This window comes from Larus michahellis, chromosome 1 (genome assembly GCF_964199755.1).
Source record: "Larus michahellis chromosome 1, bLarMic1.1, whole genome shotgun sequence".
In the NCBI taxonomy this organism is placed as follows: domain Eukaryota; kingdom Metazoa; phylum Chordata; class Aves; order Charadriiformes; family Laridae; genus Larus; species Larus michahellis.
In genome coordinates, this window is record NC_133896.1 from 14632386 (window position 1) to 14650108 (window position 17723).

General features: G+C 40.7%; 1 protein-coding gene across 2 annotated transcripts in view; it reads right to left on the reverse strand.

Moving 5' to 3' along the window:
• The window catches only part of RELN (reelin), a 293678-nt gene that overhangs the window by 232687 nt on the left and 43268 nt on the right, over nucleotides 1-17723 (reverse strand). For both annotated transcript variants that reach the window (XM_074574094.1, XM_074574188.1), the window contains exon 2: nucleotides 13119-13229. In XM_074574094.1, the coding sequence (XP_074430195.1) occupies nucleotides 13119-13229 (111 nt within the window). The remainder of the gene's footprint in view (nucleotides 1-13118; nucleotides 13230-17723) is intronic.

Sequence of the window (17723 nt, forward strand, 5' to 3'; positions counted from 1 at the left end):
AAGTGTTCTGCTTTACAAAGTCCCTCAGTCTCTATGAGCCAATCTGTCGCACCCCTTAGAGTTCACTGAATCTAGCTTTTTTCCATGTGAAGTGACTACAGCTCCTTCCTCGAGTGTATCTATGTAACGTACAAACGTACAAAGCTTCAGGAATTGTCCATTTAACCCTGTTGCTTCAGTGGTTAATCAGCTCACCAACACACAGCTCCATTTGCACTGAAGAACAGTATGTATCATGCACATCATCTATCTTCCCTACAAAGTGCAGCTACAGCTCCCTTCACGTTTACTTTTTCCCACAAAATTGCCCTCACAGCTAGTCTAACAGCAAATATAGATACCATATTGTAATAGTGAACAACTGTCATCGTAGGATTTGCCTTCCCTGTGTTTATGTTTTATAGTCTTCTACTGTTCCGTCAAATAAAGCAGCAAATGTGATCCATAACTTTTTGTGTTGAGGTCCTGAGCTGAGCTACTCACTTTGGTTCCTACTAAAATCCACGTGAAGAAATCAGTAGTTTTGGAGAATAATTCAGAAGGCTACTGCAGGGTAAGACAACCTATGTCCCCAAAGTGCCGGTCTCTCTCCCCAGAGCAGGAGGGAAGCCCAGGGCGAGCAGCTCAGCGTCTCACCACAACCCCCTGCCATAACTGCATGTGACAGACGTCTTTCAAAACTCCTCTGGATGAACTGCAGCTAGTGTCAGAAAATTACATCTTCAGAAGTGCTTTGCGTTTCAGCGTGAGCCCTTGGAAGATGGGGTACCTGAAGGCACATCTGTGTGTGAATGCCTTGGCCAAGTTCCCCATGTTATACACAGCAAAAATGAAGTACCTAATGAAAGGATCCTCAGAAACAGGGTGAGGAGATACATCTAGGAGTAAAAGACAGAAGAAAACCCTAAATGTTCCTGGTTTTAAAAATGTGAAAAATTCAGTAACTAAATTCCTCAGAAATATTTCTCAGGATAGAAACTGTTCTTGAACTTTGCATATCCTGCTCCGTGTATTTCAGCAGAGAACAAATAAACATTTATTTGTTCCACGCTAAACAAAAATTCCTTTAGATTATCACATATATTTGACAAATTCTTCAGAGCAAATCTGAATTCCACAGTCATGCTAAATCTTTAGCTGAACTTCAATTAGAAGCTAGCGTACACCTCTTTGATGGTCTCAGGGAAAACTGCAGCTAAAGCACATCCCAGTTTATTTTGGTTGAACTGGCAGATTATGACTGAAGATTTTTTAAAGAGTTCATTACATCTTTGCCCTCCTTAAGCAAAGGTTATCGCAAAGCTGCCTGTTGGAGTGAATAATGACTACTGGGTGGTCACTGGTGCCTGTGTTATTACTTATTACATGTTCAGTGATAAATTTGAGTAGGTAGTTAACAAGGAGAAGTCTCTACCGAGACGTTTATTATGGAATCTAAAAATAGTAAAGTGTCATTTACAAGGAGAAAATAATGAGCTCAATGTATATTCGCGCTGAACAAGCAGATGGAATATTTCAACAAATCCACTGTCCACATAAAAATTAAAAATTTAAACTTAATCTTTCTAAAAATTAAGACTTGAGGATAAAACAGCTCTTAAAGATTTTTTTTTTTTAATATAGACTTCATTAATGGTCATATTCTTCATCTTAACAGTTGATGCTGTCAGCATTTATTGATTCAGCCTTCTAATAATTACATCATCTTTCCAGCATGTCAGAGAACGTCAAGGTGACTGTGATGCCATATGACTGGAGTATGGCTCCAGTGTCACAAAATATTTGCGTCAGTTGTTTATCCAGAAACAGACAGATAGCAAATCTCAGAGTGTTAGAGGAGCAATATACCGACTTTATTAATAATCTGCCATGTAAAAATATTTCATCGCTTCCTGTAATGCTGCCAAAATAGCTTTGTCAAGTAATTATTTAAATAGTTTTATTTAAATAAACTCGAACTCAACTAGGGCGCTTTGATTAACATCACGTCTTCCGAAAACACCATGAGGTCTTTCAACATTCAGTTATTTAATTTGATGTTATCAGAAAAAAACCCACATTCTCACACAGCTGCAAAGCATCTCTGCTTTCCTGCAATACGGTAGGATATCGTACTTGTGTATCACATGGATTTCTCATGAAGGTCTCCTTCCTTCAAGCATTCAAGCAGCTCGAGCTTAGGCTTATGAAAAGACAATTGCTTTGGCTACAAACTGCATTGATCTTAATAATTGCATTATTTTTCCTCAGGGTTGAAATGAGGCAAGAATTATAGCATATTGATTCATTTGGTAAGTGTAAAAAAAAAATCCTGTTTAAGGGGTTTAATATCTTGGATTTATAGTTGTTAATAAAATGCGTATTTTCTTTCTTTTCAGAAGCAAAAGTCAGTGAAGACAGTAGGTCCTCTGGGTCACCAAAAATAATTAAACTCAAGCAGCAGATAAACTGATAAAATACGAACACATATATTTTGTCAAAGAAATTAAAAATCATCATTCTTTTTCCTCTCTTTTAAGAACTTGATAAAATAAGGTGCCAAGTCACACCTGGATTGACATGATCGCCCTGGAATAATGGATTTCATTCAGTAATAAAATGCAGCTGAGCAGAACTGAGGAATAACCCTACTCCAAGGAGTAAGTAATTCATGTGAAGGACCGCACTTTTTCCTCCTGAGGATTTTGTAACAAGGATGACTGGACTGAAATCACTTTAAGACTGACTCAGGCTCCTGTGAGGTGATGCTCATATATGAACAAGTGCCTTTTAGTAATTTCACAATTTCCACCTCAATCCAAACTCAAATTTTCTAACCTCAGCAATGTACTGTAATCAGTAAACACCTGTTTTTGCTGTGGCATAGACTATGACCGTTACACTGTGCCCATGCAAAGGCGTAATCCCTCCTTCTCCCCACCTACATACGGCGATAGCTGAGCAGGAGCATGGCGGAGGGTCTCTGCCCTTCCCTCTGTGCACCAAGAGGGCAGGGATCCGGCCCCGCTCCCACTGGGCCACACAGCAGCATGGGCTTGGTGGCCGCCTTATCTAGTTCACATATTTTAGCATCTGATAAAGACGTAACCGCACCAATTGTTCCCTGCAAACAGCAATTCACTTTCATTGGTATACCCTTAAAATTTGATTATTTATTTTTCGAGACCTGGAGCAGATTTCTCTTGTGAACCATCTCTGAAAACACACAAATGATTATCAGTCACAACACTGATAACAGACAAACAAACAGTGAAATCAACTGGTAGGACAGGTGATGATCAGGATCTCAACAGAGGGCTCTTGAGCTCCGTTGTCCCATAAGCCTGAATTTTCACCACATATAATCAACACCGCTTCAAAATACAACAAATTGGCAGATATGGGGGAAGCAGTCTGATCACAACATTTGTTTGTCATAATACGCCAGAAATTAGTTTACAAACTTGTCTTCGAAATTACAATAATAACCGTTTCCCAATATCCTTTCACATTTGCAAGAGGCTTCAATGCATCTTAATTGATGAAGTCCAAGAGCCCAGTAATTTCAGCTTGAATGTGCGAGCACGTCCTGATAAACACAAAACACAGGGAAAATAATAGGCCTGGCACAACGGGGAAGTTGGGGAGAGGGGGCTCCGACTGACTGTCGCAGCGCAACACATGACAATCAGCCATCACAGAAACAGGCTGGGGACGAGACGCGAGGCAGGCAGGCACATTGGCAGTGTGAAGTTCATGCAGCCATGGGAACATTTGTTTAATGTATTCTTGAGGCATACGTGCACACAGAATGTAATTTTAAGATGGCCCTAAATTTCTAGATGACAGCCTTTTTTCCCCGACTTTATTAAAGATACCTCTCTGTTACTACGATGTACCAGGCAACTTCAGCCTGTCAATCCAGCTGAATGTAGCTCTCGACACATAATGACAATGTCTTTTAGAGGGGAAAGTATTTTGGTTTTGTCGCAACAATCAATGAAGGCTTAATTCATTTTTCCTTGAATTTTTCTCCATATTATAATAAGCATCAAGAACAGTTAAAGATTGGGTTTTATTGTGCCAGCATGCCTGTACAGAATAATAAAGAAGAAAGTCCTTGCTTTAGAGATCACGCTCTAAATGGTGAACAAATAAGACAAATAAGAAAATAAAATAATAATAAAGGAGAACTGAGTCATAGATTGACATTTCTCTAATCAATGCCAAACAGGAATGATTTGCCCACAAAAAAAAAAAAAAAAAAAAGAGAAGATGGATTTTAAGGACATTTCAGTGAGAGGAAGCAGCTCAGCAAACTTCCACCCATTTGCCCACGCACAAAGGGCACCACGGAGAATCAGTCAGAGGCACATGGCTCGCTTCCAGGCTACTCCCTTCGGTGCCTCCTGGGGTAGAAGAGTGGGCACTTCAAGGCCTCAGACTCTACAAGTATTTTAAATGTTAATCTATTATGCAAGAAATAGGCCAGACCAACTCCATGTATCTGGTTGTCCCCCCATGCCCTTCTGTTCCAACTGCCTTGTTTTTACAGAGTTCAGTGCCACGTAAGAGAACCCAAGTGAACCTGGTATATCAGGTTCTAGCGGTTATGTTGGTGCTACTTGCCTGTCTCTTGTTCACAGCAGAATTCGGGCAGAAGATGTCAAGGTCTCCGCACCAGGTCACCTACAAGCTTATGAAGTAGCCCAGGAAACTTTGTGCTTCTGGGGTTACTCTTGAGAGTAGGCAAGCTGATTCTTGTCTCCAAGATTCAGAGGCTTGAAGTGCACCTACGCTGGGGTTTAGGTGTGATTTAAGTGTTGGGAAAACAGTGCGGGGTCCTTAATGAGGGAGGTAGGTACTGCAGGCTGCACGGAGCGGTGCCTCAGTGCAGGGATGGAGGAGCCCCGTCTCTGCAGGTTGATGCGATGCCTTTTGAAGTCCAGGCTACCAAGAGGTGCACAGGCAAGCTGGGCTCTACCCTTGTCCCATGTCCAGAAGCTCTAAAAACTGTTCACTTGCACCAAATTTTTCCACACCATTAAGGTCTGTCTCATTTTCTGGGTCCCAAGTTTGACACTTAGGGGCTGATATGTGGAAGGGCTGAGCACGCTCGACCCACGCCAGCATTAACAGGAGCTTTTCAACACACAAATCACTATGCAGTGCTCAGCATCTCTGAAAGTCAGCTCACAGCCATCTTAAACTGGACACCAAACTTGTGGGATACTTTTGGTCTTAATCATTGTTTTTAATTTACTGGTGGTAAGGTGGAGATCATGCCACAAGCCCCCCTGTATAAGTTTTTACAAAATGTAAAAATTTGGAATATGTTGGTTAACAGCACTCAAAGCGTATCAGTTGAACACGGTATTTAAAATTAGGATGAAAAAAGTGAGGAACAAATACCTATGTGTATATATATGGTGTTGTGTGAATATATTTATATAAACATTATTTTCCATTATTAAAATGACCTACAATTTGCACATTTCAAAAAGCCTTACTACTTTCAGTAAGTAATAGTATACATAAAAATCACCTGCCTGTCACAATGAATATTTTAATCTCTTAATAGATTTTTAATGAAATCCATACCTTGTTGGGATCAGAATCCTCTCAGAGGTAAGAGGTAGCAAAAAACCTGATCCGATCACTTCACAAAGTTTTACATCAGTTTTTTTAGTACATGCATTTTATTAAAAATTAAAACGCAATTAAAAAATCACATTAAAATTCAATGATCCTCTAACGTTTCCCCATACCATTTTCTGGCCACCCAGGGGAGAAAAACAGATGTATATAAGACTTGGGGAAAAAAAAAAAAATCACTATTGAATAAATGTACTTGCTAAATTGGACCAAAATTGGCCCCAACACATCAATTAGCACTTTGGTTTTGGCTATGTAAAACTGTCTCTAAAGGCATTTTCTTGTTTAAAAACTCCAGGGGCCCCTTTACAAGCACTGCCGCACTGGAAAATGTTCTTCTGTGTCTCCAATGCAGTGACCACCTCTCATCTCATCCGCCAGGCATTAAGTGATGCCTGTAACACCAAACACCCACCTGCACCCACTCTTCCAAGCTAACAAACACAAGGAACGTTACGCGTGCCACACTTCTACAGAGGTTCGTTCTCCTTTTCAACCTTGACCACACCGACACCAGCAGGAGCTACAGGTATATTTGAAAGGTTAAAAGCTTGAGTTATTTTACCGCCATCTTCATAATGTGGCAAAGACATTTGAAATAAATTATGGAGCAGACACCATCGCTCACTTTTACGAGCGTTTAATTGTGGAGTAACTCGGGGCTTCTCAGCAGATTAGGCAAAATTGGATTTTGATGTCCAAGAGCTGCTGCCGCCATGGCAGGGGGTTAGGGTAAACCTGACAAGTACAAAAATGGATGAAAATGTTCAGGGTGATGGGATTGCGTCAAACTAGACCAGTTTAAGTATTTTCTGTGTAGGTTCCCTCTCTGGCTAGCTTGTTCCTCCAACCTTGGGGCACTGCTGTCTGCCTTACCCAGTTACACGTGGGGAATTTTCCTCCTCAGCAGGTAAATTACTTGGGACGCAGTTCCTTGTCCGGTAAGCGTGGGCAATTACTGCCTCTGCCGTGACAATGAAAATACGTTGTGTTAATAAAGCTGAAACCCTGTCACGTGTAAAATGTGAAAACTATCATGTGTGCCTATCGTGGCACACGATAGTCAACCACTGGTAGAAATGGTCAACTTTTAGCCATAAAGACATCTAATTAGTAATTAAACATTGTGTCACACAAACTTTGAAAGTTTTATCATCATTATGGTTTTGTTACATACCATTTGCAGGAGGGAGTATCTTAAACTAGACTCAAATGTAAACTTTCTTGACCAATGTCAGTTTGGCACCAACTCACTCTTTAATTGACTGTTAACAAATTCTCCAAGATATGACTGCTATACAGATATTTTATCTTCCTGTTAATTGGTAATTATGCATTGGCAGGAAAAACAGTGTTTCTTTCCAATTATTCCAGAACTCAGTGATTATTTAAACTTTGCTAATTAGCAGCAGAGGGCTAGTACATCTTCTGGGCAAATTGTATTTGATAATTCCTATTAAAATATACATGGCAGTAGTTGACTTGTAACAAACAAAAAAAAAAGTGGCAGTTCAAAGGGTATTAGATACAGCACAAGGCAAATGGGGGCCTATTAAAATTTCCCCAACTGTTCTAATGAGAACGCCGAGGGTCATTTCTTCCTAGTTTACCATCTGTTTGGTTTCTGGCAAATATCTCCAGTGTGAAGGGAGGGTCCTGGAGCCCATTTGGCTTGTCACAAAGTAAACCAGGGATGTACAGCAATTTCAGTAAGTTACAAAACTGCACTTCAAGAGCGGCAGCATGTACATAGCTGAAAACTTTTTTTTAAAAGCTGGCATTTACCGATTATTCCTTACTGTTTAAAGCTGTGAACAAGCACGGAGAGGCAAAGACTGAGCTGGAGGGACCAATTTTAAAGGCTCACCTAACAAGAAAAATCCAACAGTTGGCCTTTTTCCACCACACAAGGTTAGTCAGGGATATTTTCCTTTATCTGTCAAAATCTGAAAGAAAAACATTACCCCAGAACCATCAGTTTGCCATAAACTGATGCCAAAACCAAGGCTGTGAAACCTGGAAACCACACACCCCATCCAGGAGCGGGGGGAGCCTCAGGTGCCTCCAACACACGGTCCAGATCGATGCCCCCAAAGGGCTGGGGAGCACGACCGAGGCATTCTTTACAGTTCCCTCTTGGAGACGACACTGGGGGTGCCCTTCAGCCACCCACGCACCTCCTTTGCCCTTCTTCCTCTGGGGATGAAACCAGCAGCATCCCCAATGACACCCACCTACGGTCAACTCTGCCCTAAGACTGCTCACGACCTGCGAGCCAAAGGGGGATACGGGATTGGAGAAACTACTTTTATCCTTTTCCCAACTCATACAGAGTCAGATCAAAATGATCCTTCATCTATAAATTGAAAGGGGTTTTTGGTTTTGATCTGCTATGCAAGGTTATGTATGTAACCAAAATACCAAGCAGAGGATTATGTGAAGGCCGCCTTAATCCTGTCAAAAGGCAATCAAATAATTTAAAAGGAAAAGAGTATAAGATAAAGTGTAATGCCAAGGAAGTTATTTCTAGCGGTTGCTCTTCCCATGCTTTCCTCTAGGAAATTTATTATCCACCATATTTTAAGGAATATTTGTAACCATTCTAATTTTTTTAAAATCCTAGAGACTCAATGTGTGATGACCTTCATGGTACAGAAAGAAAGATTTGCAAAAGAGGAAAGATTGCAAAATGATCTTTCATATGCTATTTTTTGCTTTCTAGCAGATGCAATTCCCCTGCTCAGGCACTAAAATGTTTTCCAGGTACCCCCACTCTCATATAAAGTAGCCCACAGAATTAAACAAAACCTAAAATTCCCCAGCAGTTTATGACCTCACTGTAGAAAGGAGACATCTGTTTTAAAAGATAGTAAATTACAAGTTGTATAAACCTACACAGAAAATAAGCCAAAAATTTTCTGTTTGCCAATTAGGCCTGTGGCAACACTTCCCAGCGTAATGAGAGCTTTGAACCCACTGCCTCTACCATACTAGACCCTATGGACTTTCAAAAGGACCTTTTCAATTTAGGTTAAAAGGTTAACGCATATACAAATATTATCATAAAACTACTTGTTTATTCCACATTTATTAAAAGGTAAACATCAACGTAGTAATTATGATTTTGCATAAAATTAGTTTTTGGTGGGCTTAACTATAAAGGCTTATATTTTCCACTGTCGTTTGTAAAAAACTCATTACACCAAACTTAAGTTTTAAATAATTTGTCATGATGTGAAAATCTACCAGAGAGCCGGAAAGCTCTGGGAAGAAGCCGAACGCGGAGAGGCAGTGTGACTGGCAGGTCAAAGGCAAGCTTTGATGTGCGCAGCCCAGCACGTCCCTCTGCTCAACCAGCCTGTCAGGCGGGACGATCCCGTGGAATGAGACAGATTCAGGTCCTCGCCACACAGCGCTCCTTATCGCTGCTGAGGGATTACACCGTAATCTTCTCCTTTAATTGCAGAAATGATACTCCATTCCTTGCTTTGCCGTACACGTGGCTTTGGAGGAGCTGAGCTGTATTTTCGTACTTATCCCAATCCCAAATTACAGACTGGTGCCCCTACAAGCCACCAAACGCATTTAACCTTAATCTCGTTTGCAAGCCCATCATCCCCCTCAAACCCACCACCGCATTTGTAGTTTTCTAACATGTTTTTTAATACTTCTGTCTCCCACTTTCCTCTTATATACGTGGAAGAAGTGAAGCAGTGGGAGCCCCTAAGTGACCGTAGGGACCCTCGCCGTGTGGGAGGGTAGCCTTGGTGGGCTGATAAACCCCAGAGCGTGGCCAGCAGACGCCCCAAAAAGGGGCCAAATGCCAACAAGAACCCTCAGAGTCAAAAACAGAAGGGAAGGACACAAAGGAATGAAGAGATCTCACAGAAGTCCAAAATGCATCTCCATAGAGGGGGGGTGTGAATGACACCGAGGGGTATCAGTGACCATGTGGCTTGAGAAAGGGGGAGATGAAGAGTGGGATTGCTCTTCAGCAGGCAATGCTGAAGGTCGTGGAAATGAGTCCCAGGCACAGCCCACACTGATTCGGAAAGGAGAACAGAAACGATACTGAGAGATGCAATTTAGGATATTTGTTGTATGAAAGGACCTAGCAAAGAGAGAAATGCTATTCTTAAAAGCTAGATTTAAGAATCATTTCTTTGCTAAAGGATCCTCGCAGCTTGGTCAGTGAGGTTTCAAGTACACATTTATGTTTTATCCCAGTTCTAATTTTAGCTTTACTGTTTTATTTTTACCTTTATCTGAACCCAGACAATGGTTCAGCTTGGGACAAAGGATGAATATTTATGACCACTACTAAGTTTTATCCGCAAAAGCTCATCCATTTCTCCCTAAAAGAGTTGTTAAAAGGAGAAGACTCCCCAAATAAAAATTTTAGCAAGTTTTATGTCAGTATAATCCCACAGAGGAAACCAGAAACTATTTCTTTGGCTACACAACATATACTGAAAAAGCAAGAAAACATAACCCTTAGAATTAACTCTGTTAGCACTAACGGGTTTTATCTTTTTTCTTCAAAGCTTCTTGACACGGTTAACTGTGATAACTGACAATGGTTGTGTCTCCATCAAGTGACTTCCTAAACTGGGTAATTAAAAGATAATCGTAACCACAATACAGTAATTTATGGCACAAGAGACAGATATGTGTTTGTTGGGAAGACTTCATATTGTCGGGGCAGACTGGAAGATTATGATAATCTAGCGTGACCTCCTGTGTAACACAGACAAGAGAATTTCAATGCTAATATTGCAAGGGAGAAAAAATATTCTTCCCTGCTCTGTAAGCAACCGCTATCAACCCAATTTCAGAATATTGCTATCTTCAGATTTTAAAGGCCCAGCTTTGCCCCCCTCCCCCCGTCTAATCTATGGTAAACCACATAAATCTTTGAATTGAGGTCTCTGAACCTGACACAGTCCTCGACATTTAAAAAAAAAAAAAAAAATTCCAGCAAGCTAAATCTAACCTGGACATCACCATCAGCTTTTGGAAAGGAGGAGCAGCTTCTTTGCTAATCGGAAATGACGACACAACAGACAGATCCAAGGTTTCTGGAGAAAGTGCTTTACGTTTTCTTCAGAAAATAGAACAATGCCATTCTCATCTACTATTTTATTGAACAATATATTTAATACCATGGGTGCTATTCTCTTTTTCAACTGCAGATGGTAGATTTTAAAACAGTTCATTTTTAAAATTACAAAATTCTTTTAAAGTGCAGAGAATTCACAGGCTAAATGCTTTTTGGAAGAGCCCAGCCTTCTCATCTCTCACTGCAGAGTAGAGAAAAGAAAAGTTTATGTAGTTCTCAGTCCCGGGAGCCATCAGTACATCATGGATTGAACATTAACAAAAAAAAAAAAAAAAGTTTAAAAGCCATTGCAATTTTTCCTTCACTGTTTAGTTTTTACTGCGACTGCTAAGGCACTGCACAAGAGCATCACCTCTTTTGAAAAATTCAGATTGTTTTGTTTTTTTTCAATATACATGCAAGCTTAGGAGCTAGTGAAGAAAACCAGCAAAATGGGATTTTTATTTAAAATGTTGCATAACTAACAACTGCAACCCAACTGACCCTACAGCTTGCCCGCAGAAAGTTCAAAAGAAAGGTCATGGATGGCAGTTTTCCTCTGACATGGATGGAGGCACGCTCCAGAGAGAGCGGCAGACCTGCCCTGGGCATGATGTTGGAGAATTTGTATCAACGAGCAAAATGAGGTGGCTCGAACCACACATGACTGCTTCCACATCTCTTTGGCTTTTTGATTTTCCCAGCCCGTAGGCTTGGATCTTCTTTCGGGCCGCATAACCCGCATGTCACCAGTTCAGTTGTTGGTTTATCTTACCAGTGACTGAATGGTCAAAGTAACACATCAAGAGCTAGAAAACGACCTTTGACAAGTTAAAAAGGCCACTTCTTCTTTCCTGTCACACATCACATGTGTCTCAGTGAGACACCCACTGTAACAGCCCTGTTCTACAGGTGAAAATACAAATTTAGGAAAAAAACACAGATGTACTTTGTAAATGCAGAAAGCTATTTAGGTTGTTAAAATTTTGCCTAATATTCATTCTTAAATATTTAGATGTGATTAAACACGACCTGTGTATCTTGCCCAGTGAGTTTGCGGTACAGGGCCATGATCTCCCCAATGACATGATACAAACACCTGTTTTATGGCAAGCTAATGGCTTGACAGTAACTTGACCATCCCAAAAATTTCACATTGATAAGTGCTTTCCATCTTGCTTGCTTTATCAGATCCTGTGCATCTTGTAAAGAGTACAGCAGGAAAGGGGAAGCAGCACTACTACTTCTTCCAGAAAAGTGGAACTTTCAGTGCATTTTGCATGAGACATGAGATACCTGTGGCAGTTGTGCTCTTCCCTTTGGGAGGCCAAGCAAAAGGTCTGAGGTCCATCGGTGGTGCTATTCACAGAGGCAAAGCCCTTCTCACATTATTCCTCAATACAGTTTTAAATAATGTGCTGTTTACGTTGCATTATTTCATTCACAAGCCAACGTGTGTCTGCTGTATGGCATTCACAGGCCCAGGCCACTCATGTTTCACATGCATTATAACAGAGATAATTACCAAGTAAGATTTTTATGAAGAAAGTACTGAAGTTTAACCCTAAAAGACTAAGGAACGTTTGAACATGCTCCTGCAAGTGCAGCACAGTTGGTGTCACATATGACTGGTACCTATTTTTGTACCTTCATCCCAGATTGCTTGTTAGGGGTCACCGAGTTCCTCCAATCGGAGGAACGCAACTCTTACAATTATTTGTAATAACATAAAAAATGCTACCACATAACAAACTGCAGAAGGTATAGCTGTAAATTACCTGCAGAAATTTAGAAGAGATTTTTCAAAAGCGCTTGTCTTTAATATAGCTGGCCTGGCTGCTGCCACTGAATGCAACAGCAGAACTTGAAATATATAACAATTCTGCAAAACCTGTCCTACACCTTTCACTATAATTCTGGGTTTCGTACATGGAAAATAATTGCTTATATAAAATACCTTAACCAGCGTTCTGGTTTTTAGGAAGATGCTATTGTTAAGTAAATGGAAAAAATAGGTTGACATGAGGTCAAAGGAATCAGTTTTTCAGCCCAAGAACAGTTAGACACCTTGGACTAAATGCTTCAGTTTATACTGAACATCACACCATTTAGAAATGGCAATTTTAATCAGTTTAGCTGCTGTTAAAATTCATATAATTCAGTATACCAGTACCAGGCTGACCAAAGATGAAGAAAGTGGAGGAAGAAATAAAAGCTGTCTAAAAGCCACCACTGCCTTATCTCATTGACTCCCGCTGACTCCCACATATTGTTGATTACTCAGTCTAAATTAATCTGTTTCATTAATTGTATTGTTATTTATGTCCTCTGTACAACCAAGTACTCATTACCCTGGGTTGCAGAATGTAAATTACATTGGACTTACCAAATCCAAAAGCACTGGAACCACCAACGCTCTGGGAAGCCTGAATGCTGGTAGAGGTGTAGAGCCCAGTTACCAGTAAGCCATCAAAGAAGGTACTTGTTGAAATAGTCACTGAAATGAGAGAAACAAGATACGTGTAATTATTTATAAGCCATACTTAAGATCCTATACATGACCTGTGAGCAGCCTCTTGCACTTGAATGAGATCCCATCGTCCAGTACAGCAAATTCATCTGAATTCCCCCAACACTTATGAGACTTCAGTGACTTTAAATTGGCTTTCCCATGTAATTTGCCCAAACACCTTGTTCGGCGTTCAAGCTGCGTGTGCCAAGTTTCAGTCTGCTCCTACACAACTTCCTCAGGGTTTACTTAAAGAAAATTGACTGTTTTGGAGGCAAACAACTGGCATTTATTGGCGTTTGACTCAGCTTCTATTCCTAAATGAATCATAAGTCATGTACCAGTAATCATCTGCAGCAGACACCAGACACAAATTGAACATCACAACAGGATCTGAAACGAACATCAAAAGGACGGTCATGGCCATGGCTGCTTGGGAAGTTGCCTTTGCAAAAGCAGAGAACTGTGCCATGCACTAAACGCACAATGAGTTAGTAAAACATAGCATTGAAATACGTTGCTTATAAGAAATTCTCAAGACATTAGAATATAGTAAAAGAAGTGAAATAAACAGGATTATAGTATTGTTCCTTCTGGACTTGAACAGAGTTCTAATTCACGGTTATCATACATATTACAGTATTATACACTTAAGTTATATGAGTGTCTGGGTCATTATAGATTTTGTGTATTTAAATAACTCATTAATGTATTTTTAAGTGATTCTTTGATATTAACAGTAAAGTAGTCATACAAATAGCATCTACACGTAACACTGGAACGTAGATATTCTTTATTGGAATTGACAAATCTTGCAATATTTATTTACTTCTTGCAAACACTAATTCTCACATTTTTACTTCGGTATCTTTCAGATTGTATCGCTGTGTTCTTATCACCAGCTTCAGTGGCTCTATCTTGGAAAGACCTAAATTATTATAAGTGACAGGTTTAGCTTTTTCCCATTATATAAACGCAATATCCTCTACAGCCAAAGTGACTTCTCTAATCCTACAGCAGCAGGCAACCTTTGCTTCATAATAACCTCCCGTCCGTCCATATTTTTTTTCATTTATTTAATATTCTAACATTAGGTTGCATACCTCTTAATTGAAAATCAGAGCTAGGAAGTTTTACAAAAAGTGATTAATTAGATAGCTTTACAATGAGGTAAATTTTCTTCTCTTTCTCTCCTCACCTTTGTCTGTCTAATATCACCCTTTTCTACATCTAATGTCTGCCCAGTATCATCTTTTTCCTACAATCTTTACCCATATTTATTTAAATGTGGACAAACTGCATTGCAAATCTAGGGTCCATATAGGACTTTTGTTTTTCTTTTAAACTGCATTACGAAGGGCAAAGAACCTGCAAGGAGATCCACACAAAAAGATCTCCCTGCTGAAGAAGAGTCTCATTACTTGTAGCCTTGACCGCTGAAGATGCATCAAGACCTTAGTTACCACGCTGGTTCTGCTTTCATACTTTAATCCTTTTTTCCCTCCTCCTAACACACAGAGATCAGTGCTTGGCAGGGACTGCTGAAGAACTCTGACCTTTCCCTACATCACGTTCCACCTCCCCATATCGCTCTCCCTTGCTGGAAACATCCTGAGCCAGTGACTGGCCAGGGAACTGAAGCACGGCACTGTGAGGTGTATCACCAGCACGCTCGCTGTCATACACGTTCAGCAGTGAAACAGTTGGGGGTTTTAATCCCAACAGTCATTTAGCGTTTCATCTGGTGTACACATTGGCTTAAATTTACTGTTAAATATCAAGAGAACATGCAAACATTGACAGTGGCTTAATTTGTTCTGAGGAGAAGAGCAGTATTTACCATATTTAATTTATTCTTCAACTCTTTATATTTAATTATCTTCCTTTCTTTGATTATTCAGTAGTATACGCAATAATTCCTGAATCCAACTTTTCTGCTCCCGTGACTCTAAATTTCAGTGTTTTGCAATAGACACTGCCCTGAATGCAACCGCAGGTCCAGAGCCACATGCTCAATTTTTAAGAAGAGGCCACTTCTGAGATATTTGTTAAAAGAACAGCAAAAGACACTAGATTTTTTTAAAAAATAAAATAAGTACTATGGGGAGGAAAAAGAAAAATCAAACAGGCAAACAATGAATTCTTCTTGCGTTTGATGATGAAGTGGCGAATAATGCCAAACCTTTTCTTCTCTTTGTGCTTTTAAACCAACAAAGAGGCAAAACATATGTTGAAAAAAATATGCCTGTGCGTTATTTTTGAAGACTTGGCAAAACAGACAGTGAAAAGCATTGATAGAAGGGCACCAGGCCAGTACTTTGCTGCCATTTTGTTTCCCTGTGGGGAAGCATCTTATTCTTTACTGAATAGGATATAATGCAAAATCCTACTGTGAACAGGTGACCAGTTTCTCTCTGGGAAAGAAGTGATATTTTACAATGCCTGTATTTGATTTTGGACATATTTGTGTGATTGTCAACCCTCATTTTCCATGAGCATGTAATAGGTCAATTTTTATTGTTGAAAAATTTCCAACACAGTATGGCTCCCTCATTAAGCCTCTGGGAAACTGCACAATGCCTCTAGCACATTTTTTAAAAACAGAGCACTAGGCTGTTATTATACACGTGTCATACATTTCAGAATAATTTCATAGTTCTTCAAGAGGAAAAAAATTAATCATGACATTCTCAGTGATGATTTTTTTTTCTCTACCCAGTGGTGAAATACATCAAATTCCCATAAAATGAAAGAAAACACACGCCATGCCAAGTGTTAATGACCAAGAACGGGAGAGCGGTGCTAATGCCCAGCCCAGCAACAGGACCGTGATTTTACGTAGGGAGTAGAGCTTGTTACTGGGGGCTCTCAGCTGCCCCTTCCAACAGCAACAAGAAGATTCCTCTGAGATCCCCTCCGCCAGGCTTTGTTTCTGCCTTTACACTGGCTCATGCCATATGCAGCTGATGCCAAATATCCAGCACTTCAGGAGCAAGGGCTGAAGCCAAGACCTGCTTGGACCTTGGAAAACATCTGGAGGGGCACAGCTGTATGAGGCACCTGGGGCTGGGCAGGCAAGGGGAGTCCTGGCACAGCCCCACTGCCCACCCCATGGCACCCAGTAGGTGACACAGCAGTGAGTCTCATCTACAAGTCCAACCAGGCTCTGCTCCATCCTCCACAACACCCTTCCTTGGGAGGAGAATTTGGGTGAGTGAAGAAGCGAGGAGCCCTTCCTATCACTGGGGACCACTCAGGCGGGCAAGGGGGAAGCCAGACCCTGCAACCCCCCACAGAGCAGCACCCCATGACCAACCCTCCTGGCTTCCGCACCAGGGCAAGAGGGGAGCCCTGGTTTGATGGGAAGGGAGCTTGTGAGGAAGCCCGTGGGAGCAGGTAGCCTATGGTGCAGACGTAGGTAGGAAGCCCTCGGTTTCCTTGAATTAGCCCAGTGAGAGGGACTGAGAAATTCTCCCCAGGAAACACAGGAAGGCTGTGCTGGGAACAACCTACTGATCAGGCAAGAGCACAGTGCAAATATTAGAGGCAAAGCTGATAACAGCTCCTTTAAAAGTTGCCCAACATTTCTATTTTCAGTTCCTGAGATCTTTGCCAATTTTTACCCTCTTGGGCTTTTTGGTTTGGTGGGTGGTGGTAGTTTGGTTTTTTTTTCCCCATGGTAAGTGTCTGCCTCAGACTGACTTAATTATTTAAGGGAGAAGGAATTTCAATCAAAACACTTCATTCATTTCTGAGGTGAGGTTAGAGGAAAACGTTGTGTTGCCCTGGCTGAAAAATTCCAGTGTCCTTTGCTTTCAGAAGTGTAAGAGCTGTCCTCCAAGTTTGGACAGATTATATTTTTTTATATATACACACATACACAAAAATAAATAAAAAACTAATCAGAGTTCACACATGCTCAGAGACATTTTCATTTTTAGCATGTAAATATTTCTGGAGATTCTGTCCTCATTTAGCACTCGTGAGAGCACTCGCTGACTAATAGAGCTTGCTGAAAAAAGTCCCATGGAATATATTTCAGTTCAGTTATACTGCTTTGTTGGAGCAGAATTGCTTTGTGAAGATTTCTTTTCTGATGATGTTTTGATCCAGTAAGTTTCTGAGTGTTTTAAAGCAGAAAGTCATGCCTGCTGGTTGGAAAGAAAGGGGGAAAGAGAGGGATCTTTGTCAAAAGTCTAAGCCTTCTAATGAGAAAATATCAATTCGGCAGAATCTCACTTCTCAAAAAGCTGAAAAATGTGCAAAATGTCACAAAAATGAAGTTGCTCCTTAAGTTTGACCAACACCATCCCAAATAACTTAAACTTAGCAGACACAAAAGCAGACCCGAGGGCAAGAGGACAGTGAGTATACTGGGATGGAGATGGTGGTGACACTGGAACCAGCACAGGGAATAAGGGAAGAGAGACTTTCTGGCGAAAAAACAGGGAGTGATGGGGAAAAGGAGATCATGGCTGAGCA